Source organism: Cynocephalus volans, chromosome X (genome assembly GCF_027409185.1).
Source record: "Cynocephalus volans isolate mCynVol1 chromosome X, mCynVol1.pri, whole genome shotgun sequence".
NCBI classification, from domain to species: domain Eukaryota; kingdom Metazoa; phylum Chordata; class Mammalia; order Dermoptera; family Cynocephalidae; genus Cynocephalus; species Cynocephalus volans.
Genome location: NC_084478.1, coordinates 24,625,659 through 24,651,896, shown reverse-complemented (window position 1 = coordinate 24,651,896; position 26,238 = coordinate 24,625,659). Strand labels below are relative to the sequence as shown.

The following is a 26,238-nucleotide window of genomic DNA, read 5'->3' as shown; positions in this document are numbered from 1 at the left end:
TCAAGCACCATCTTTTTGTGGTATTGTAACGTGTATTTGCTATTTTATATGTGTGTATATATATATATATATTTTTTGGCGGCTGGCTGGTAGGGGGATCTGAACCGTTGACTTTGGTGTTATAACACTGTGCTCTACCAGCTGAGCTAACTGGCCAGCCCTATTTTCTTTATATATCAACGTAGTCTGTGGAGGTAATCATTTATTAAAACGGCTCATCTTAAAAGTAGATTTTCAGGGCCGGCCTGTGGCTTACTTGGGAGAGTGTGGTGCTGACAACACCTAGTCAAGGGTTAAGATCCCCTTACTGGTCATCTTTAAAAAAAACCAATAAATTTTCGAAAATTAAATGTGCCTAATTTTCATAATTGAAAAATGTTTATCTTTATTTAAAAATGGAGGGGGGTGGGGAATCTCACTATTACCAGCAAGAGCAACCATATCCAATTGTTTATAGAAGCACATTCAGAATCCTGGTTTTTAAAAGCAAAAACAGTCAAGGAGGCAAATAAAATACTGTGTCACATGTGATCATAAGTTTTCTTTTGGTAAACCTTTTAAATGTCCTAAAAATCCTATTTTTAACAATATTTTGAGTATAGAAAATCATCTTGGTTACAATAGTGCACCTTAAAGCGCCGTAAGCTCCAGTTTAATTGCTGCTTCGTCTCTGAAAAGGTAAGCTTCTCTAGCTGACCTTTTCAAAAACGACCAATTGAGATTTCCCACTTTGCATGAAAAGTTAACACTTTTGAGTAGGAGATTCTAACATTGTAACTGAGTTTGCTGTAAGCAGAATACCACTTTTCACTAACACTGGCAGTGTCAGCTGAGGATTTACTTGCTCGCCGTAAACTGCTGCAACTGTAAATAAACGAGTATTGTTAATTCTTGTATAATATCAATTCCATGCACCTGAAATAGGCTTTAGAGACTTAGTTTGGCTGGACGCTACATTACCTTTTAAACTACTTTATTTGATCTCACGTGGGTGTCATCCTCTACAGCCTTTGAGGCACATCAGCTCTCTGGTGTTGCCCAAGTACTTAAGAGAAAGCTCATAAAAAACGTAAAATGGTTCTCAGAGAGCCTCTCCTGAGTTTTGCAGAAATAATAATTTTCCTTTACCATGTGTTATTAGAATCTACAGCTGTAACACCCTGAATGTGCCTGATCTCGTCTGAAATGTAACATTAGAAATACCTAATTTAGTAAGATTATTCATCATCCCCCTGGAAATGTAGGTCCACTTAACCTTAGCAGTGTAGAAAGGGGTGTCAGCAGTAGGTAACAGCTGGAACCTCAAAGAAGACACCTGTAATACCAACTAGAAACACACTGCTGTCTGAGGATGTCCAGTAGAAGGGTAAAAAAAAAAGCACCAGAAACATGAGCTCCCTGAGAGCAGGAGTATATTAAACTAGCACTTCTTAAATTGTAAAGTCCATTCTCATCCCCTGGGGTGGGGGAGGGCCTGAGACTCTGCATTTCTAGCAAACTCCCAGGGTAGGACTGACCATGCTGGTTCCTGAGCCACACCCTGAACAGTGAGGTATAATCCCCATGATGAGATGAAATATGTTCGTACTTTAATGTTTTATAAAGTTTACATGTTGTTATGCTCAGTATATCTTGTTGGCTAACCCCTAGGCGTGTAATAAATACTTAGAAATTTTCCACCAAACATGGTTATAAATTATTTTGCTCTTTAAAGGAATAACACTTACCTGTATAATTTACTTCTTGATGAATCCCTAAGAATATAGAATAGCTACATTCTTATGGTCTGTACAAATCTTATATTACCCTTTTATTTTCACAGGCCAGTGTACAATTAGGTTGTTTTTAAATGCAGCATCATGTAAAACTAATAGTAAATCCTAACATACTTCTACTAGGGTATCTCAACAAGTTTGTGGCAAAATAGAACTAAAAGATAATACAAATCTTTCCATGAACTTCTTGAAGACCCCTCATATTATCATTTTAGATATTTTTTCTTTCTCTGAAACCTTTGCTTTTTTTTTTTTTGGAGTTTATTCAACATTCATAAGATTTTTTTTCTTTTTTTGGTGGCTGGCCGGTGTGGGGAACCAAACACATGACCTTGGGGTTATAAGGCTGTGTTCTAACCAAAACTGAGCTACCCAGCCAGCCCAATCAATAAGAATTTTAGTGCACATACTAACAACACTGTCATGTCCTGAAATTTAGCTGCTTAAAAACATTTAACGTTTCTTTTCCTCCAACAAACTCTATTTAAAAAAAAAACCCACAAAACTTTTCCCTTCGATAGTATTATTTCAGAAGTTGCCAGTCATCTCTGAACCCAAACTCAGTAATAAGCAACTGTGGCACCACAAGTGGAAATCTGGGGTCAGCGGTTTCATAGAATACACGGGTTTATTGCAATAACCCAAGTGACACTAGCTGAGACTGTCTGACTCACTCACACATGCATATCCCACACTAGGACTGAAAGAGTAATCCTTAGACCTTCGCCAGAGGACCACAGATGAATTTTTATGGGTCCAAGAATATAAATATGTACCTTTCCCTTATAAAGAAACATCTTAATTCTATTCTCCTTTATGAAATAAAGGCTCCTTGAAAAATATGACAGGTTCAGGAAGCAAATGCTTAGGAAGTTTTCTGACATTAAATCACCCTGTTCTTTTAAAATAATCATATTCTATGAACATGTGCCTGCTGGTGGAGTGGAATACAAGTAGGATTAATCAATAACGTTCCAGAAGTTCTACTCAGAACAACACAATTTTATAAAGACTAACAGTTTAATTAAGACAAAGCTAAAACATTTATACGTAGTAACGATTAAAACAAGAACAGATTTTAAGGTGAAAGGGCTTCTGAAGGTCATTAATACAAAAAGGATGAAAAACTGCATTTTCTACAAAAACTATGATGTGAAATTTCGGGTATAGTTTTAAAAAAGAAAGAAGGAGAAAAGGCCCCAGACAAAAACAAATATTTTTGCACAATATTTCTTAATGTCAAATTGTGTAACATTTATATCATTAGAATCAACTTACTTATTTTATCTCTTGGATTTCAGATGGAATTTTAGAAAATACCTAGCAATAAAATAGTTCTGAAAGTGCTTCCTCTTAAGTTCTTTGGTATAATTTGGTCATTTTAATAGTAATCAACCCATTAAGTAAGTACTTTAACATCCGTGTATCAACGAAAACGCAATGAGGGGTAAAAATGTTTAGGAAAACAAAGAATAAATTACATTTTGACTTCATGGAAAACAGAACTCTAAAATTATATTTGTGTTTCAGTGGCAAAGATATCCATACTGCCTACAAGAATGCCTCTAACTTGATTTATATTAAAGAAATGCTACATAAAACATCCCTTTTTGACTATTAGAATAAGTGTTCTATATACTTTTTTTAAAGTAGAAGAGGCAAGTTGAAAAACAAATATTTTGCGCAGCCTTGTAACACCAAGGTCAAGGGTTTGGATCCCCTAACTGGCCATCTGCAGACAAGAAAAAAAAAAAGAATATTTTGAATTTCATAAAGTTATACCCTTTTGTGCTTTCTGATTCAGTGAATGTCAACATCTAGAATTTAATATCGGTTTGCAGAATGTTAAGGAGTATTCTGTTATTTCAGGAAACAGCTAATTTTCCTCCTGAAGCATTTGCTCTATTTCCTTATCCCAGTTTTCATCTCGTTTCTCTGATTCTGTCACCACTTCGTATTCTTGAAGTTCCTGTTGTAGCTCTTTTTCCCAATCTGCGCCATCCTCTAAAAGAAACAAAGGAGAAGGAAAAGATTCTCTCTGAACTCATAATGCTGGTGTTAACAATTCAGTCAACTTAATTACCCACGTAAGTATTAGCCATGGTACTTTGTGTGTGTGTGTGTGTGTGTATGCTCAGAAAAACTGAACAAATTTTAACAGTGAACAAGGAGAAATATAATTAGAATTATATATTTAACATTATAACATTATTATTAACATTTCCATATTAACATTTGTTAATGTAGGAGAAGCAAAGGTATCAGATATTGTCAATAAATTTCTGGGTGTTATTTTGCTTTATCTAGGCTTCTGCTTTTCCTTTTATTTAAATGGATAATTGATAATTAATATTTGGCTGCAAATTAATTTTTACCCCTACCAATGATGATGATGGTAGCAAAAACAGCTAATGTTTATCAAGCATTTACAAGCCAGGCCCTGGCCTAAATGCTTTCTATGTATCACTCTTTTCATCCTTAGAGCAATCCATGGACAAGATACCACTATTATCCACATTTTAGAGATGGGGAAACTGAGGCTTAGAGATTAATTGACTTGCCTAAGATAACACCTCTTTTTTTTTTTTTTTGGTGACTAGTAAGGGGATCGCAACCCTTGGCTTGGTGTCGTCCGCACCGCGCTCAGCCAGTGAGCGCACTGGCCATCCCTATATAGGATCCGAACCTGCAGCCTCAGCGCTCCCAGCACCGCGGCGCTCCCAGCACCCGGCGGCGCTCCCGAGTGAGCCACGGGGTCGGCCCCCAATCCTTCACTTTTCATCCAATAGAAAGCCAGTAACTTGTCCTGATGGGCCAAAGCAAGCAGCCCCCCTCTAGCTCTTTTCTTCAAAAAAAAAAAAATCTTTTTTTGTCTTTTTCGTGACCAGCACTCAGCCAGTGAGTGCACCGGCCATTCCTATATAGGATCAGAACCCGCGGCAGGAGCTTCGCCGCGCTCCCAGCGCCGCACTCTCCCGAGAGTGCACCACGGGCTCGGCTCCTTCAAATTAGTTTTTAAAGGCAGCCTGCTCCTTCCAAAAAGCAATGCTCTTTTTTACATGCAGTAGCTGGGAAAAGAATCTTCGTGCGTGTGTGTGTGGTGTGTGTGACCAGTAAGGGGGTCATAACCCTAGGCATGGTGTCGCCCGCACCGCGAGCGCACTGGCCATCCCTATATAGGATCCGAACCGAACCCGCAGACTCCGCGCTCCCCAGCGCCGCACTCTCCCGAGTGAGCCACGGGGTCGGCCCAAAAGAATCTTCTATATCCATGTCTACGGCCAAGCAGAATGCTATCTTTTAAAGCAAAAGGCTGGAGGGCAGCGGCTCCACATGCCCCATGCATGCTCTCTTGCCTCGTTCCTAGCCACATGTCCTTGGGGCTGAAGTGCCTCAGGCAAGTCACTTAACCTCTCTGAGTCTAGGTCTCTCCCCTCCATGTTGGGGGTTGCACCAGAGGAGCTCTAAGGTCAAACGAGACTCTTCCAAACCCTTCTATCACTTCCATGAGTGCTTAACACAGCAGGACATGAGGTCTGGTCATGTTTGCTAGCATCCACCTTCTAGTGGGGAACACAGAATCAACGCTGATGCGAAATTGACAACGTATTTTTGTGCACTGGCTTCAGGAAAATAATTTTCTTTTTTTTTTTTTTTCAGGAAAATAATTTTCTACCATCGACTCTGGAATTAGGGGAGAGAACAGATGCTTTGTGTTATACCTTCGAGGATGGCTGTCTCCTCTTCCTTCTTGTCAAGCACTAGTTGCTCCATCTCTTTCCTCAGATCTTCCTTATTTAAGTTACAGGCATCGAAGGCATCACTGACAAACTCAGAAACACCTGGGCTAGTAGAAATTTCTTCTTCATACTGAAATGCAACAAATGAGCTCTTGAGATGGTTTTCTAAGTGACATCTATGTGCTAGAGTTCTGGTTTACTGTCTCACAACATAACACAGCCTAGTTTCCACCTCCTTCCTCTGCTAGCTGTGAGACAATGATCACTGCTCTCCAACCTGCAAACTGACGCGCTTGCTAGGTAAGGAAATGAGCTACGGCCTGAGGCTGTTATTCTCATTCCCGCCACCCTCTCTCCTCCCTGATGAGCACATCTGGAATTACCGATGCCAGTAAATCTCCTCATGTCCCAGCTGTATGTCCTGACTATTCAAGCACCGGAAACCTCTTCAAAACAGGTAAGACCCACATTCTTACGTACTTTATTTTTTATTTTACTGGCGGCTGGCCAGTACAGGGATCTGAACCCTAGACCTTGGTAGTTATAACACCACACTCTAACCAAATGAGCTAACCGGCCAGCCTGTGCATAGTTTAAAATGGCATCAGAAATAATTAAGTTACTTCATTTCCAGACATCCACTACTAGGTACAATGTAAAACTATATTTACCTCTTGAGTTTTAAGCTGAGATTTGATTATGACAGGTGGCGTTTTGGGCCGTACTGCCTCTAAGAGGTGAGAATAAGAGAGACAATAATTGCTTGATTCAGTTCTGAATACATATTATAATAACAGCTAAAATAAAATATCCACAAGTATGATGATACTAAATAATTTTCAGAAATGAGCTTTTATGTTATGCTTTCAGCTTTTAAGTTATTACAAGAAATAGCCATGTGAAACCATCTCAACCTCTTACTTCCGTGGATATTTTTAATGTCATCATATTCAATGCCCTTTTATAAAATTTCCAGCAGAAAATAATTTTTGACTTCAGTGTTAGCAAAATTTATTGAAGAATAAGTCTGTTCTTTCTTTTAGGATAATAAGAATTAAGTTCTTTTTTTTTTTTTTTTTTTTTTTTTTGTCTTTTTCGTGACCGGCACTCAGCCAGTGAGTGCACCAGCCATTCCTATATAGGATCCGAACCTGCGGTGGGAGCGTCGCTGTGCTCCCAGCACTGCACTCTCCCGAGTGCGCCACGGGCTCGGCCCAGAATTAAGTTCTATATCAAGTTTCCCTGTTGTCACAAGTGCTAGAAAGTGCAGCAGCAATTGCACCGCTCAATCACAGCTGCCTTCCCTTCCTTCGGGACCTCCTTTTCTATCCTAATAACTTTACTAGACAGGCAGTTTTCACTGAATACTGTCTTAAGTTCATTTTGTTAAACAGGTAGTATTTGGTAAAATGGCATTTTCCAATAAAATTAATTTAAAGAAATGTTAAAGAATGACAGACAGTTGGGATGCATGCTAACATCTTTGTACAAAAAATGGCAAATTTCACTGGGTAGAGCAAATTCATTACATTTCCCTGACCCTAAATGCAGTGTCACATCCTTTCCTGGTAGTCTGTACAGCCTGTACCTTAAGATGCGCTGTTCTGCTTGATCACTTAAAAGTCCATGAACGAAATTACCCCACTTCCTGTGGGATCAATGTCATGTTGTAATTAGTACCTACCTATACATTGCAGGTACTCACTAAAACTTAAAAATATGACACAAAATACATTTCTTACTTTAATTTTTACTACAGATATCAAATAGTTGACGATATTATAAAACACTCTATCCTGCAACCAGGGATGAAGTGTCACAATAAGAAAGTGTCAAATGTTTAGTTTAATTGTGCCTCGCACAGAGCTGGACACTGGGAACTTGGGAGTGGAACGGAGCTTCATTCTGCTCTACAGACTACATGTGCTGAGCAAACATCTGGCTGAATGAAAGACTGAGAAACAAAGAAAAGGAGGTGGACTGAATCAGAGTGGAGGACAGAAGGTATAAAAAATCACATGGTAAAGAGCAGGAAAAGAGATGCGGGAAGATGACTGGTGTTGGAGAGAGAAATAAACAGAAAAAACCACAAGGAACGAGAAAGGAAGGAGCAAAGGAAAGGAAAGCTTGGAGAAACGTGTGAGCTGGCTCAGAGAGAATGCAACAAGAGAAAAATGAAGATTGCCTTTGGGAAGAAAACCATTTTTCCATAAGATGACAACATTTCTGGCGCATGTAAGAAGACAAGCTCATTAGACTCTCTACATTAAGAATAGTTTCAAAGTAACTTTTTTTTCCCAGAGTGATGTCCTCTCCCCGGACTGTACCTGCCAGTGGCAAATTGTCCTCCTTGCCAGCACCCTTCTCTTCCTTTCCCGCCGCCTGCTGCTGGGCGGCCAGGGCAGTGAGCTGGGCCGACTGCTTAATCAGGGAGACCCGGTAGAAGTAGTTCCTCCAGAACACCTCTTCCTTTACGCTTTTAAAGACAGACAATAACACAGTTGAGAATGAGTACATATAAAGGCACGTGGGGGTGGTTTGCTGTAGTGGAGACTGGAATAGATGATTGATTTTTCGGAGCACTTTCAAATCCGAGTGAGGTTCAAAGGAGATTCTCATTTGCTTTAGGACTGAAAGTTGAACGACAGGATAAACAGAACAGCTATCTTCTCCACAGCAGCAAAAGACAAGTTCCAGAACGCCAATGACACCTCAGCATTTCTTGGTATTTTAATGACACCACCGCTGCCCTCGGCAGAGGGAAATGGCACTGTTGGGAAAGCAGCATGATCAGCCTGAGACACTGGAAGCAGAACCAGGACGCCACCAATCGGCTGCTGTTTCTGGAGGATTAAATGCTTTCAAGCAGTGAGAAGAAAGCATTGTGGGTGCTGATCCTTATGAAAGGAAATGTTTGGCAGCTTAACAAGAGCAACCAGTACGAGTCAGCAATGAGGTGGGAGGCGGCTGACAGGAAGACCGAAGTGCAGTTCAACCTGAGAACTCTCAGTGGTTCTCAAACTTGGCTGCACATTAGAATCACCCAGTGTGCAGTGCTGGTGCCCAAGTGGGGTAAGGTAAGTGTCTACACAGGGTGGTAGCCTGGAATGGAGGGTGAGAACTGAGCAGAGAGAGAAGGGTGTCTGAGCAGGGGAGTGGGTCATGGCAAAAATGGAAGATTGGTTACATGCAGGGGGATTAATCGAATAAACAAAAATATTAAGGATAACAAAAACCAGGTTTCTCACTATCAGAGAAGGGAGTTACTAACATGGAAAGGGAAGAATAAGAACGATTCCTATGGTGAGATAGCACTGTGAACACATGGTTTTCATTCCATATAGACACAAATGAGCACATGCCCATTCCCCAGCTGCGTCCAGTGACAGGACGAGGAACAGTGACACTCCAATGGTACCGAGCACACCCAGTGCCCAGACCTTGCTTTCTAAATACCATCTTCCTCTAAAAGAGACCAGAGCTCCCTGGATAAATGGCCGACTCCAGGGTTAGAGCAGGGGAAGAACAAGATGAGCCCGGACTACCTTGTGCCAGAAAGTTAGGAAGCACTCAAAGAATGATGGGGACGAGTCCGAAGGACACAGGAGTCAGCTTCAACAGGCTCCCACTGGTCAAATGGATGATAATTTGAGCTTCAGAATAAATAATAATAGTAACAGATTATAACCCATTGCATAAAATAGGACAATGAGTCCATACAGATATAAATACTTGAAAACATGGAAAGTTTGATGAGGAATGGAGTAATTAAAGAGTTTCAAAATATCTCCCCTGGGCTGGCTGCTTAGCTCAGCTGGTAAGAGTGGTGGCTTTTTTTTTTTTTGGCAGCTGGCTGATATGGGGATCCGAGCCCTTGACCTTGGTGTTATGAGGACCACATTCTAACCAAGTGAGCTAACGAGCCAGCCTGAGTGGTGGCTTTTTAACACCAAGATCAAGGTTCAGATCCCCCTACTGGCCAGCTGCCAAAAAAAAAAAAAAACCCACAACCTCCTCACAAAATACTTACTACTTTAAAGTCAAGGAGCCCTTCAGGCACCACCTTCATCGAAGTGACCAAAGCGTGAACATCAATGGGACAAATGGCAGCATATGCCACCTCAGAGGATGCAACCAATTGAAGGAAACTGACAAGACATGAAGACTAAGTAAAACCTGTGAGTCTGAACTGGATCCTTTTGCTAAAAAAGGACATTATTGGGACAAATGGAAAAACCTGAATAAGGTCTGAGAATAAGACAGTAATAATATGGATGTAATCAATCATTTTCTGATTTGGATGGTCACACTGTAGTAATGAAGGAGAATGCTTATTTGTAGGAAACACATACTAAAGCACTAATAATAGCAACCAGTAAGAGTCATGGTGAGCATGGTGATGGGGCATCAGGTCTCAAATGCTCCAGAAAAAAGTTCTTTATATTGTACTTCCAACCTTTCTGTAAGTTTGTGGTTGTTTCAAAATAATAGTAATTAGGGGGAATCGAGGAAGAAAGCAGGACAGAAAAAGACTATGAAGGATTAGAAGAAAATCAGTGAGAACTAACAGAAAACATTGAGACCTAGGTTTGTGAATCAGGACAGGGCTGGCCTCAGATAAGACACCAGAATGCATGGTCATCACTTCTGTGAATGGTGAAGCCAGTAGATAGCTTTTTAAGTGACAGAGGCAAAAGGCAAGAAATCTGCAGAAATTTGCTGCTAGATATGGCCAATCTTATCTTTTACTTATTCTACCAATATTACTGAGTGTCACGTGCACCAGGCATCATGCTTGGTACTGGGGGGATTCAGGGATGAATAAGACAAGTGGTTTGCCATGAGAGACCTTCAAAGGGTTAATAACCTCTCACTTGTTAAGTCTTACTACGTGCTGAGCAGCATTTCCCAAACTTGTGGGGCACACACCTCTTTTCTTCTCATAGCATCTCTTGGAAGTAGTTTGGCAAGAGGGAGACCTGGCTTAACAGCAGGTCATAAGGAGTTCCAGCTGACCACAAGAGCAAACACTATGCTGCAGCTGCTGGAAAAGCTGATGAAGCCTTAGGCTGCATTAAAAAGCACACAAGACGTGCTATGGCACGCTCTTCTGCAATTAGACAACAGGTCATATTCACTCCTGAGAACTTTTTAATGACAACACTGACAAACCCCAAGGTATCTAGAGGCTAATCACCTGGATGGTGAGGGGGTGCAGACACCAAGACACCTGGGGGAATTAACTGGGTCTGTTTATACTGAGAAGTTCAAGGGTCTCAAACTCTAACACCAGAGCCATGCAAAAGTGAGATTAGCACTCCCATGAGGCAGTGGGCTGCCTCGATATCTTCACAGTTGCTTTTAATTCTGAGCTCTATGTAATGTCCAAAATGAAACATAGGTGTACCAGGCATCTCTGGTGGATCATGGGCAATGTTTACTCTTGATTACTAAAAACAAATCTCCGGACTGCTTTCTTTTCCAGAGTCTCTCCCTCTTGATGGAAGAGGAAGTGGTCACAGAGACACACTGCAGACATATTCTGTCAGCCTCTGGGGAAGAGCTGCGATACAGATGACACACTAAAGGTTCTGGGGAGCCCTCTGATAAAGAGATCTATTGAGTGTAGCAACTCCCAAGTGTTTATCTGACTACTTCTCTTCCATGGACTCTTTTAAGGTGTTAGTATCCTATAAACACTCTCTGGGCAACACTGAGCAAATGTCACAGCCCGAGGCTGAAAAGGACTTGTAGATTTGCCTACTGCTGCCAGAGTGAGGGCCTCAGAGGGCGCCTGTGACGCACCAGCAGGGCCCCATCTCAGTCATGGCTTCAGGCTGTCACAGGGAAGTGCTAACATGCTAATATATGTTTTGAAAATACAGTGCTGCAAGTATTGTTTTGTCTTCTAAAGTGTTCCTAGTTCATGATGTCTTCTGTTCACAAAAAGTGTTCTCAAATGATCAAAGTTGCATGTGTTAGGGAGATAAGTTGGGAAGCCCTATATTTGTGTGTGATGGTTCGTCTTTGTTTTATTATGGAAATTTTAAACAAAACCAAAGTGGAGAGACTTGAACAATGAGCTCCATCTGCCAGTGACCTACCTTCCAAGATTATCAGCATTTCCCAAATCGTGTGCCCTCTATGCCCCCTCCGCCGCATGCATGATCTTCTTTGGGTGGGGGATGGAATATTTCAAGGCACATACCAGACATCATATCCTTTCATCCATAAATACTTCAGTAAGCATTTCTAACAGATAAGGGCTTATAAAAAATAATGACCATAATTTCTACTGTGAGCAGTGGGAAGGGGTCCAGAATTGTCAAGAACCAAAACTATGGACAGCTACATGCCTGCCGTGAGCACCACACGCCACAGATCCCAGCAACTCTGGGCCTCTTGACAGTCCTGGGAATCACAGCATGTCCTGGGAGCCTAACATGTGGCCCAGGGTGATTCGAATGGTCTCCACTTTGCTGGAGCCTGCAGGTGTGAAGCCCATCTGGACCCCTGAGCTTTGGTACTCTTCCCTTAGTTACTCAGAATAGGCACAACCTCAAATTCTGAGATAAAAGGGCTTCTCACAGATACACGCACACTGTACATATACATCAATTGTTCAAAAGTTAATTCCTATGCTTCTGTCAGCATATGTAGAAAAAAGATTAGATGGGACTTTTTTATAACCTTAACTAAAAATAGCTATTTTAGATACAGTCTAAAGATAAATTTGTAATGAGTTTAGCCATAAAACACATTTGTTTTGGGAGGGTGGGGGAGGGCTGTAGAAATTCACCATGAACATGTTAATAATTATGAAGTTTCACTGCAAAGAAAAAAAAAAAAAGAGTCTGTGTAACTATTTTTCCAAGTCTGGAAGAACACTTCCAAAGTGGTGTTCTTACATACACAGAAGACGTGGGTTGCTGTGTGAACCAAAAGGCTAGCAAATGCTTGTTCAAACTCCCATGTGGCCAGCTAAACAGCAAAATGAACATGTGTTCATCTGTGCTCCCTCTGAAAACACCACGAAAATAACAGAGAAGGAATTATATAGATAAAACCCACAAGGACAAAGAGAAGGGGAGAGGAATGAACAGGTAAATAGTAATGTACTGTGTCAACCAGAGAAAGCTGCACCTAGCTGCCTGCATGAGGGGCAGCCGGCAAGAAGTGGGCCTGGGCAGAAGCTCAGAAAGACCTGGGACGGGAGGTGCTGGGCAGCTCAGAAAACCAGGCCGGGAGCAGGCTGGGCTGTGGCAAGCTGGAGCGGTGAGATGGCTCTGGACCCCGCCCCACCCTTCCCACGTGGCAGACACGCATAGATGGCTCACTATGTGGGGAGGGTGAGGTGGGCCACTCTGCACTCAGGGACAGCTAGTGCAGCTGAGACTGGGGGTGCGACACCATCCTGAAGCCACGGGGTCAGGGGACAGTCTGCATGTTGTCTGGTGCCAGGCCAGGCTTTCCCTGTTGTCTGGGGAGAGGAATCCTGGGGGTGGGGGTGGGGTGGGGGGAGGTACCTGCCCACAGCTATGGAGCCTCCCCAGTCTAAAAGGCCTGTCAGAACATACAGTGGCCAAGCACCCTTCCGGTACAGTGCCCTTAAAGCGAAAGGATGGGTAAGGACAGCCTGTGACAGGAAGGAGCCAAAACAAACACAGATGCCGAGAAAACAGCAGAGAAAAAAAGAGTATTCCAAGAAAACACTCACGTCCTCAGGGAACAGTAAGATACCGCATCCATGTAACAAGGATAAGAGTGCTATAAAAAAAGGGAACATTCACAGAGTAAGAAAGAACACTGACTTTAAAAATGTGACAAGGGATGGACTAGAAAAGGTGAGGAAGAGCGGGAGACTCAAAGGCCAAGGGAAGCAGCAGAGGGTAGGGCGCCCTCTGCTGGCGGGGCCAATGGGGAAGGCCTCACAGAGCACATTATGCTGGCACAGGAGCTTATCAGAGCAGGGAAGGGCTGTGGGTGGAGGAAAAACCAAAGGAAAGAGAACAAGAACACTGCTGCTGGAGAGGAGAGCCTAAATGGAGAACATCCTTAGCTTGGAAAAAAGGCAAGGGCCCGGTCCTGAGGAGCCCTGTAGACCTGAGTTTCATTTGGGGAGATACAGGGAATGTTCGTTGTTTTGGTAGGAAAATGTGTTGTCTTCTAACTGGGATAAAAGAGCACATCTTATCCCCACCCTGAATTTCCTGCCAAGTCTGCCCTTGGTTTTGATTCTATGGCGCCCTGCCAGCGGAGAGCTGCTGAAAGACTGCAGGGCCCATTTTTATGAACAGGTAGGCTGAGACCATTTTGGCCCCCCTTCCATGATTCTTCTCTGATAATGTGCACACAACCAAGGCCAATAGCAAATGGGAATGGCAAGCTGCGTGTGCGGCACTGCTCCAGCTTGAGAAGGCACTGCTTACAGTTTAGGAACAAGGGCGAATCTCATCCTACTCAGCAGCTCGTCCTCCTGGAGCATGACCAGGGCAGTGGGGTACATCTGATCAAAGTCGAAATTAAATGGCACACCGGCTGGAGGGTCACGAAGGAAATTCCTCTTGTCCTTTGATGAAAGGGGAAAAAACATGGGGGGGAACCACAAAATGCTATTAATATAGAACAATGTATGATGGATTGAATAAGTACTAAATTCCTCCTAAAGCCTTCAGCCATGAAGTCCACTGAGCTATCATTAACCTGTCTGCTTAAGAGAGACCAGAGAACAACTGATCTTTTCATATATTTTCTAACACTCTCAAATGGAGACAGCCTCTTGGGAGGCCAGGAAATTCAATCATGTGATTAGGTGAAATCACAGTTTGAAATCATACGAATGTGTTTTAGTGGACACCTTTAGGTATGTGAAAACTAGTGTAAATCCTCTTAGAAACATTCTAAACCAAAGTTGAAGAGTTGGCTAGCTATGTGGTCATGTGAGAAAAGTGAAATCCACAACCCAACTTTTTTTTCCCTTTTTCTTCCAACTCATTTCTTAAACGTCCACAGACCATGCTTTTGTCCCACATCTCTTGGATAGAGGACGCAAGCCCAGGCTCCGCCACCTCAGTCCCTGTACTAAGGGCCTGGGAACTCGACGGTGACAGAGAGACACAGACAGTTGTTCCTCTCCTCAGAGTACATTCCAGCTGGGGAAAGGTTAGCTGGTTCACTTGCCAAGCCTTTGCTGAGCACTGGTGCCAAGGCCAGGGGCTCTCACCCAATGCCCTGACTTATTTGCTAACCACTGCATGAAGCAAGCACTTCTATCCTTATTTTACAGATGAGGATATGGGGTTAGGGAAACAAAAATGGCTTCTTCAAGGTCAGGTGTGCTTTAGTGAGTTGTCAGAGCCAGGACTCCAGGACTCTTCCCTCCTGGGTGCAGTTATTCTCCTGCTCTGGCAGAGCCGCAAAAAAAGAAAAAAATGTGTTGAATTCCCACAAGTAAGTATAGTTAAAGAGAAAATATAGAATACAATCATTTCATACACAAGAATTAGAATGCTGCCTACAAACCTCATATGATAGCACATCTCAAAAAACAATCTTAATAATATAAAAGAATCTTTTTAAGGTTGAAAAGAATTATTTCACATAATAAACTATTCTTTTAAATTGTGAAAAAAACCTTAAGGATAAGCAAATTAAAAGTTAGTAAAAAAAAATAAAAGGGCCTGCCCGTGGCTCACTTGGGAAAGTGTGGTGCTGATAACACCAAGGCCAAGGGTTCGGATCCCTATATAGGGATGGCCGGTTCACTCACTTGGGAGAGCGTGGTGCTGACAACCCCAAGTCAAGGGTTAAGATCCCCTTACCGGTCATCTTAAAAAAAAAAAAAAAAAAAAAAAGTGAAAGGTGATGTGTATGTTCCTAACATCTCAAAATATTTTTAAAAAGTATGGAAGAAAAAAATTCTGCTAAGGATAAAGTCATATCAACAGTAATGCACCATGATAGGAAGACAGTATGTTATCACAAGACACTTACAGCTGATAAAGCCAAGATCTGTTGTTGAATGGTTTCTTCATCACTACTGTCAACCCATGGGGGCACAGCTGCATCTACACGGTTTTTAATGGCAAAGAAGAAAAGAGAAAAAATAGGTTATGATGGTTATACTGCAATCTATGGTTTCAAAGAATGAGAATATTTCTACATGACCATTTAAAATGGCAATTTAGGGGCCGGCCTGTGGCTCACTCGGGAGTGTGGTGCTGATAACACCAAGGCCACGGGTTCGGATCCCCTATAGGGATGGCTGGTTCGCTCACTGGCTGAGTGTGGTGCTGACAACACCAAGTCAAGGGTTAAGATCCCCTTACCGGTCATCTTTAAAAAAATAAATAAATAAATAAAATAAAATGGCAATTTACCAATCAGTTCCAAATATTAACTCACCATAATACCTAGACTAAACTCATGAGTTTTACGCATGTATGCATTTGGTAAGAAAGAACTCCACTTGAATGATGCAGATGAGAAATCAGACACCTTAACCAGGTGATCAAAATCAACATCATGAACGAGGGAGAGAGAGGGACAGCGTGGGCCTCCAGATATGATACCCTGAGAAGGACACAACATCATCTATGTAATATTCAAGAATGCAATATGTGAAGAATGAACATTCAAATATGCCAAGAATGCATAATGTGAATCTAATGATGGGGAAATCAGGAGGAAATGTCAGACAAAGCCCAAATGAGAAAGAGTCTATTAAAAAAAGGGGGAGCAGTATTCTTCAAAAACATTAATGTCATAAAAGACAAAGGCTGTTGGAACGTTCCAGATTAAAAGTGGCTAAGAGACACGACAAAGAGTGCAACAGCTTATCAACTGGATCCTGCACAGAGGGTGAAAATGTTATAAAGGACATTATTGGGTCAACTGACAAAATTAACAGATGAATAGTAAATTATGGTATCAATGTTAAAGTTCCTAATGCCATTAACTGTACTACGATTATGAAAGAGAATATCCCTAATTGTTAGGAAATGCATACCGAATGCAACAGGAAAAAAAAGACACACAGTAAGAGCTAGAGAGAGTATGCAGATGACCAACGCAAATTCAATCAACCTTTAATAACCTAGGTACTGGGATATGGGTGTTCTCTGCACTATTTTTATCCTTGCAACTTTTCTGGAGACAAAAACAGTGAGCGCAAGGCCCATCAAGGCTCTCTACCATGTGAGCACCGGAGAGGAGCAGTGTGGGAGCTCAGCAGGGGAGCCTCAATGCCCCGTGTTCAGCAGCCCACAATGCAAGATTAGGATGGGAGGCAGGAGTCACCAGGAACGCAAAAGTGCATGAATTCGTGACCACGCTCAGTCACCCCTCCAGCCTCAACACTAAATCCTAGCCCCATCGTTCTCACAACACCTTCCATTTCAAAGTGAAAAGGCAAACCTTGCAAAACGCCTGGTGCTTCATGAAGTCAAAGGAAAGTGACACTGGAGAACTGCCTGAATCACCGGGAAACCACGGACAAGGAGGACCTGGCAGTCAGTTAGGGCGCCTCCGGCTGAAGGCAACGCAAGGCTGGTGATCCAGCAAGTGCTTTCACAGAGAATTTGAAAACCAAAGGGGTGATTAAGACAGGCACTTGGGAAAACTAATGCTGTCCTGGAATATTTTTGAAGAAATAATTCCTTCTACTATTAAGCTCCAAGAGTCAAATGGAAGACGCATGTGCCAGCTGTGAGGAAAGCTACGTGCATATATGACGCAGGGATGGGCCAATGCATGCACAGCTCATTCTTTGGTTCATCCTAAGCCAGCAAACGGTGGTGATTATAATCCGAATTCTGTTAATTGCAAGATAATATATACATATTTTCATACTTTAAAGAAAACATTAGGGTAGGGCTGGCTGGTTAGCTCCGGTGGTGAGAGCACGGTGCTGAAAACGCCAAGATCCAGGGTTCCATCCCTGTACCAGCCATCCGCCAAAAACAAAAGAAAAAAATTAGGGTAAAACCCCACCAAAACTGTTTTTCTCACACATCTCACATACTTTACTACAACATTTTGGTCTCCATTTTAAGTCTTTTCACCTCAGGTGGCCCCTCCTAGTATTACTTATCCTCAGATAATGAGGTCCTCCTCAGGCCACCCTACTGCTGTGCATGAAACACCTCCACCCCCAGTTCCTCTGAAACTGCTCTTTTTTAGGGTAATCAATAACCTCCTGGTTGTCCAACCCGAAGGACACTTCTTAGATCTCTTCTCCCTAGGCCAGTTTCCTTATCTGGAAAAGGGAGATAACTAATTACCGCATGCACGAAGTTCCTGTGACCACAACATGCTCCCGGTGCCTTTTCTCCCGGCCACTGTGACTGGACCTCCTGGCTGCATCTCACACGCTGATTGTTCTCCTGGCAAGTCTCCTCTCTCTGGGCTTCCGTTGCTTCTCTCTCCTAGTCACCCTCCCTCTTGGGTAAATTGGCACTCATTTTGAAGGCAGATTTCAGTTTCATCACTCACCAGCTGAATGACCTTCAGCAAATTACTTGCCCCTGCTGACTGCATCGGCTTCCTTTTATTAAATGAGATGTTGTGTATAACATGTCGCCACTCAGCAGTAACTGTCAGTTCTTTCCCTTCCTTCCTGAACACTTCGGCTACCCCGCTCATCTCCTTCCATGCTTGACACGCTTTTATTTTTTGGTGGGTGGCCGGTACAGGGATGGGACCCTGGACCTTGGTGTAATCAGCACTGCGCTCTCACCAACTGAGCTAACCAGCTGGACCCCTTTGACACACTTCTTATAGAGGAGCTTACCTACTCTCACGGTTGTTACAACTGGACTAACAATCTGTATCACTAGATTGAATTCTCCTCCATGCTTCAGACAGGAATAAATTACTAAAGGAGCCCATTCATCTAATTTACAACAGCACTGGCCAACAGAGCTTTGTGCAATAATGGAAATGTTCTGCATGTGCACTGACCAATACGGAAGCCATTAGCCAGGTGTGGTTACAGAGCACTTGAAACATGGTTAGTGTGACTCAGGAACAGATTTTCCCCCCTAAACCACCTGCATTCCCTCCTCTGCTTCTGTACATGTTCCTCTCACTGGGATGCCTAATGGGCACCTCAAAACAAATCACCTCCAAACTTTTTACCCCACCCCCTCACAGTTCCTATCTCAGGCATTAGCTCCTACAGCAGGTCCCCGAGCCAGGAACAACTGTACTGTTTCCAACTAATCACTAAGTTATGCTAACTTGTATAGTTTATTTGTCCAAAAGGGCACTTCCCCCTTTTGAGTTTACCCAGGCACAACAAAGCCTAATGGGGCATCACCACAGAACTAACCATGGCACAGCTCAAAGTGAATTGCTTTATACTACTTTTGCCATATTCAAAGACATGAGGCTGGTTTTGTGTTTGAGTACCGCCAAATGGTAAAAGTAGGCATTCTGACACCTCATAACTACAAACATTTAAACAGGCATTTGTCAGTAAAGAAATGTATTGAGGGCTGGCCGGTTAGCTCAGTTGGTTAGAGTGTGGTGATTATAATACCAAGGTCAAGGGTTCAGATCCCCATATTGGCCAGCTGCCAAAAAAACCAACCAAACAAAAAAAGAAATGTATGGAATAAGTTTCCTGAACACCCATGACTTTTCATGGCCTTCTGTCACTGCAGGTGCAGTCACTCCCCTGGAAAACTCTTCTTTTTCTTTCTCCTGAAGAGAATGGGAAGGGAGCCAACACTTGCTAAGAGCCTATTATGCGTACATCGTACACTGTGCTGGAAGCGTGGCTCCCCAGAGAGGCTGATACTGGCTGACCTCACCCACTGACCCAGCCAAAGGGAACAACTTACTCCCTTCCTTTAAACCCCGAAGGCTTATGGGTTTGTCTCTCCCACTAGTCTTCGTGCTATCCAAAGGATGGGGCCATTATGTGCACATTCTCGTATTCTCAGAGCCTCAGGATGGTGTCTAAAACATAATAGGTGCTCAATAAAACTTGGCAGGTTAGGTTTGACAAACCTATACTATACCTGACTTCTTTGTATGCTGCTCCTCCACAAATTTTTTCTGTTCCTTATGAAAATCGCCTATAATTGTCTGTTAAAAAAAATACATAATCAAATTATTTTGAAAAGTTTATTATTAGATAACAATTACATTAAAGATTTTTGAAGTCTATTTGAGAAATTTTATTCATCTTCTTTGGATAAAAAGGCTAAAAAAGTGGTACTTCCCAATTTCCCCAACAGGAGGGGATCTTCAACGTTTTTGAGTTTTAAGGGTACAACCTCCTTTATGACACATTATCTCTTCAAATGCAAAAATAAAATGAGTTAAAAACTGAATTCTTGTATTATTCCATAAAACAGTAAAAGACAGGTGAAGTCTCATTCTAACAAATAGTATGCATGGCAAAAATATCTAAATAACAATTAACTAAGGTTTAACTGATGACTTCCTTAGTTCAAAAAATTACCAACAGAAATGTAATTTCCTAGTCCTATACCTTAGCACCACAAAAAACAAACTCACTCACTCCTTAGTCTTAAAAGGGTTGTTCCTAATGGGCTAGGACTTTAAAAACTTAACCGAATGCTGCAAAGGCATAAATATATCCTGAAATATAGTTTAAAATTAAACTCACATGAAAAGTTTAGTATAACCCAAAAGTATCTATGTATTTTAGAATATGTTAAAATAAAAACCAAAGTTATTTAAGTCAAGCAATTTATATCATAGTTGCTTGTTATTATATTATGAGAGAAAAATAACCAAGAATCTCAACAATTAATATTTTTATCAGATTAATATGAGATTATCCTACTTTGGTTAAAAAATGTTCATAAGAAAAAGGGACAATTACATTAACTGCTAATGAATTTCACGAATTTTTACTTTCAAAATGTATTTAAATATACCTTATCAATGATGTCATCTATTTTTCCTTCTTCCACAGATTTTTTTATTGTTTGTGCTGTTTCAGCAACTGATTCTGTTATCTTTTTGGTGGCAGCAGTTGCAAAGTTAAATAGATAGTCTGTAAAGAATAAAAAGAATATATGTTCCATTCAAGTACAATGGTTATTGTAGTTGCGATTTTTCCCTTAAAGACTCTAAAATGATAGGGCATGTTCTCTGTCACAAATTAGGACTTGAGGGGCTGGCCAGATAGTTCAGTTGGTTGGAGCACAGCCTTATAACACCAAGGTCACAGGTTTGGATCCCTATAACGGTCAGCCACCCAAAACAAAACAACAATTAGGACTTGAAACAAGGAATGAGAAGCACTGATAATGCTTTTAAAAGCACCATTTTCTTGGTGCACTGGCTATCCATATTGGGTTTTTAATTTTCTCTTTCATAGACCATTAGCATACTCTCCCTAGTAACTGTTTCAAACTTTTCTTGGCCTTCTCAAGTCTGTAGCTCTAACTTATCTCAGTAAATAATCTCCCCTCCTACTTTACAGATAAGATCCCAAGTATCCCATCTTTATTTTTTCATCCTTCCCTCCTGTTGAAAGAAAAAATGTCCCTCCTTTCCCAGATTAACCCATCCCATCATAAATCTGGGGGAATTTTTAATAAACAGAAATCTTAACAAACCCTAATAGAAATATAAATCCTTCTTAACAATAATGAGCAAATATGCTGAACAAGATTAAAACTAGAATACACACTTTCACTTTTACAAAACAAAACCACAAAATTAGCTTTCCTGAAGTATGAAAAATATGTCAAGGCTCTATTGCACTCTAATATAAAGGCCCATTTGTAAACAAATATCACTTCAAAGTTCACACTGCAAAATCCAGGCTGCAGGAAGAACCTGAGGCAGGTCCTGAAGCTGGACTTGCTGGGGAAGGCGTCCGGGCAACCGACATCAGTGCACAGGAAATATTCACCATGTTAGGGCAGTCTTGCCTGTTACTTGCTGTTGAGGGGCAGGCAGTGGACTCTCACAACCCTGAGGCAGGAGAAGGCTGCAATAAGAATGGGGAAGGGAGCTGGGCACACCTAATTACATCCTCACTCTGTGGGTAGTATCACTTCCAGGGAATGGGCAGCTTGTATGGGCATCTGGGAGCCTGCAGTATTATCTTCCAATCTGAATGACCCTCTCTCCAACTTTCCAAATCCTTTACCATTAAACAGTCTACTTTGCCCCATTGTCTGGTGGCATCAACACCCCATTTGACTGGTCACAGGATTCTGGTCTCGTTCTCACCATTCTCCCCCCTCCTAGTTTACATTCATATGACCACAGGGAAATGCTTTAGTACCTCCAAGAAGGCCTTAAATATGTTACTCCTTGGTTTTAAACACTTTTATCTGTCCTCCCTTTACGTGGCTAACTCTATACATCCTGTGGATCTCCACTTAAATATCAGTTCTCCTCAGGAAATGTTCCCCGGCTCCTTGACTAGAGTAGGTGACCCAGTTATGTGTTCTTTCATCATCTTGTTTTGCCCAAGCAACAATATTTACGACACCATATCAATTACTTGGCGAATATCTTCTCAGTTAGACTGAGGGGCCCATCCTAAGCCCCATCAGGGCAGGCACCAAGGCTGTCTGATTCACCATTGTATTCCCAGCTGGTGAGCAATAAGTAATTGCTGAATGGATGAATGGGAAATGACATCATAAATGCTTAGCTTTAGGGAGATCACTCATTTCTCTTTGGTTATAACTACTCTATGTACAGAGTGGTGTGATAAAATGAGCAGACAGCCACAGTACTTTGTAAAACTATCCTTTGCAAATAGACGAAGAAATCTAGTTCTAAAAGAACAGTGTTCCTTTTAAGATTTTCTCAGAAATACATTTTGAATTCACACTGTCATTTTTATTCTAAGGGAGAACTGTCACTTAAAAACTGGTATTTTAGCATAATAACCTTAATTCTCAGTTAAATTTCAATGACTCTGTGGGTGGAGTTTATGAATACACTGAATCTGAGAAAGCACAATTCTCGCCCTCAAGGAATGTCCATTTCTAAACCAAAATAAACAAATAAAAGAAAGACAATAAGAGGAGCAAGATTATTCATTAAACAGAGGTGGCAGGCCTCAGAGAACACAGGGAGGGAGACATCTGAAGAGTACAGTGGCCTGAGCTCCCAGGTCAGTGGGACTGAGGAGAGGACAGGAAGAGATTTTCAAGTAAGAAGCCCAGAGATCAGCTGACACCAAGTTAAAGACAGTTTTTATTAAGTGGCTAGGAAAAAAACTGAGACTTAGATATGCGTCAACAGGAAATAACAGGAGTATAATGTCTACTTCAGGAAATTTGTTACAAAGATAGGGTCTGAAATTAAATAGCAACTAAGGTCCTTCCTCCATTCCTGGGCATGGGCTGGTCTTAGGGATAGTTTTGAAAAAAACCAAAGCTCATCATTGATGTAAACAGTGAGAATGACTCAGATATTTAGTGCTCCCAGAGGTTTTTTTTTTTTTTTTTTTTTTTAAAGAAAGAGTATAGGTAAAATTCTGATTTGGTTGGCTTTAACAAAAACCAACCAATTTGTGCTGAATTAGAAAAGTTACTTTGGGCCACGGGGCCTTCGGGAGGTAGGGAAGAGCTCTGAAGTGAGTTCACATATAAGCTGTCCCTTCCTTTGGTGGCAGTGACCACAGGAGGTCATAAGTTTATCAAGAGGGAGAGTCAAGGATCAGAAGGTTTGGTTTTCGGTGAGAGTGGAATGCAGGCCTGGGTGCCCACCACTGGTTAACTGGTGAGTTGCCGATATTTATAAATAGGTCACCTTGGGCCAGCAAGTATTTAGGGTCCAGTCTTCAGAGTAGGCACTCAATAAATATTTGTAGAATAAATGTGACCCCCAGGAGATTTCATGTAGATTTCAAAAGACTAAAGAAACTAATCTACTCAGTGGGAGTCACTCAGAGATAGCTCATTTCAGCTTTCAAAACATGGATGGGTTCTTCTTAAAGATAATATATCTCTAAGGATCAATATGTAGAAATAAAAAATTTCTGGTCATTTTTCTCAAGTTTCAAAGTCTGTGTATTAACTAGAACCTTTACATCTTTCTAAAATCACATAAACTTCAGAAACAGAAGAGCTCTCATTTATTCTGAAACTTTAAATTCACAAAAACAATGTGTGTGCGGGCAGGTACTTCCATCTAACCTCAGCCTCCTCAAACATCAAAAGAGAATCTGGTGAGGAAACAAAGACAGCAGCGGTAGTCTAAAGTAGACATCCATATCAAAAACACATTAGAAAATATTGAGGCCTTTATTATTAAATATAGATACGAGGTATCAAGTTGACAATACAGCCCTAAGTTTTAAGAAGCTATTTTTTTTTTTTTGACCGGTAAGGGGATCGCAACCCTCCGCACGGTGTTGTCTGCACCATGCTCAGCCAGTGAGCGCACCGGCCATCCCTATATAGGATCCAAACCCGCGGCCTCGGCGCTGCCAGCGCCGCACTCTCCCGAGTGAGCCACGGGACAGGCCCATTAAGAAGCTATTTTTGATACTTCTCTGATGATAAATGAAAACAGCTCTCTATTTTCTACAAAATCGAGTAAATACCTATATCCCACTTCTCCTAACTTGGTCCCACTTTCATCTATCCCAAATACCTAACATTGCCTCTCTGCTCTAGTCAAATTCATTCCTCACATCTCTTGAATATTCCAAGCTCATTCCTTCCCAATTTTCTACACAGGAAATAGCCATTTTCTTTTTAGTGATTTTATCGCACAGTGCTTAGTTATATCTCTCTTGTGCACTATTTGGGGGCCATGAGCTGAGATTATGTACTGTCATGATTTGAGATTATGTCTGTTTTCCCTGCCCCTTCACCCCACAATAAACTTCCTGAACGTTAGGGCCTTTCTTATTAAACTATGTGTTTCTCCACTCTCAAGCTTCTGTCCTCCCCCATCTACCTCCTTTGTCTTTTCGTACATGCTCAGAAATGCTTGCTAAATTTATACGTACCTTTGCTGCAGTTCTCTCACTTGTAGTGCAGTTCTGCTTTAGGGCCCAAGTCCTCAATGACGCTTTCTTTGACTATGTAAGCCCGCCAAAGTCTCTCCCGATCAGAATTACTACAGCATGTATCTATTCTTCCTGCCTATTATTCCCCCCCGACGCCGACCACGTTGTAAACTCCAAAAGAGCCTGGGCTTTTGAATTAGCCAGATCTAGGTACAAATTCCACTTCGGTTTTTCTTTTTTTTGGCGACTGGCTGATGCGGGGATCCGAACACTTGACCTTGGAGTTTTAACACTGCGCTCTCACCGAGCTAACGGGCCATCCCCCCAAACTCCACCTCTACACTTTACTATCATTATAACTTTGGCCCAGTAACTCTGGGCTTGTTGCCCCAATTCATGAGGGGTGTTTAACAGGTGAAAGGAGATACGGTTCATAAGACATCTAACCCACCTTAAGGAAAAAGATCCCATTGGACCTAAAAAGGAGGCAACCTTGACGGAGGCATTCAGTAACTGTCAATTTACTTCGGACAACACATTCAGCCCTAACGGCAAAAAAGCACTTTTTCCACCAATTCAAGCTCGCCAACATTCCCCGTCCTGGGGGGTGGGGGTGGGGATGGAGGTCAAAGTTAGCGAGTTAAGTTGACCCGGAAGAAAAGATTCCCGGTCAAACCTGAAGACGTCGGGACACACCATTTTATTGCGGACCTGCTTCCAATGTTTACAAACTTTGCAGAGTGACTTGTCACCAGGAACATCAGAGACAGGACTTGACTGCTAGATGAAGCTTCAGTCATGCCCCCCCTCAGCTCCTCACCCATCTCTCCCGTCTTGGAAAGGACTGACAGACAGACACACCTTCTCCCCCTCCGCCCCCCACCTCACATCCCCCGGGCCAGTCGGGCCCGCGCCCCAAAGGAGAAATTCGGGCCCCCACCCCCTCCGGTCCCAGGGAGAGACTCACTGCCGAGGCCTTTGGCCTGGTGGAGGAGCTCCTGGTCCCCCGTTTGCTGCCGCTGGCCGGCCACGGACTCCACCACCATGTCGGAGCGCTGCTCGGGTGGAACGTCTCCAGGAGGCTGCCTGTGTCCCGCAGACTGCCCACCGCCCGCCTCTGGCTGCTGCAGGCCCAACCAACTGCTCAAACCCTGGAACATCCCGCCCGCGGGGCCGCTGCCGCGGTCCCTGTCACCGGAGACCCCTGCGATTACTGTCGCCTCAGGACTCTCCCTGCACGTCTCCCAGGGAGACAGCCGGAAGGCAGCGCGACGCCTGCGCACCTCATTGTACCGATCGCGCATGCGTCACTCCCGGCCAAAGGCTCCGCCCCTGCGTACGTGGATTGTGACGACTTCGTCGTGCGCGTGGAAAAGGGACAAAGGGTTTTCCCTGCGTAGCTCCGCCTCCCCGCTCTTCATCCTTTCACAGCTTTGTAGGTGACAGACCTAGGCCAGTGGAGGATGTCTTTGTCACAACCCTGCCCAGTCTCATTTTATGATTGACTCTAAGCAGCTGGTCTGGTGACTTAGCCTCGCCCTTTCAGGTCCAGCAGAGCCGGGCAGAAATGGATGTCTTTAGGACCGGCCCGTGGCTCACTCGGAGAGTGCGGTGCTGATAACACTAGGGCCACGGGTTCGGATCCTATATAGGGATCACTTGGGAGAGCATGGTGCTGACAACACCAAGTCAAGGGTTAAGATCCCCTTACCCGTCATCTATTTAAAAAAAAGAAACCACAGGACAAAGGGTCTTG

The 26,238-nt window shown here is 42.6% G+C and overlaps 1 protein-coding gene across 1 annotated transcript; it reads right to left on the bottom strand.

Annotated features, from left to right (window-relative positions):
* Positions 1-1,619: 1,619 nt before the first annotated feature.
* SYAP1 (synapse associated protein 1) lies at positions 1,620-25,732 on the bottom strand. The gene is made up of 9 exons (XM_063083729.1): positions 25,450-25,732; positions 20,428-20,546; positions 19,540-19,606; positions 15,509-15,582; positions 13,945-14,084; positions 7,843-7,991; positions 6,187-6,245; positions 5,498-5,645; positions 1,620-3,779 (listed from the first exon to the last, which is right to left on the bottom strand). Exons 1-9 carry the CDS (start codon positions 25,640-25,642, stop codon positions 3,652-3,654), a joined length of 1,077 nt encoding a protein of 358 aa, XP_062939799.1. The 5' UTR covers positions 25,643-25,732; the 3' UTR covers positions 1,620-3,651.
* Between the last annotated feature and the right edge of the window lie 506 nt (positions 25,733-26,238).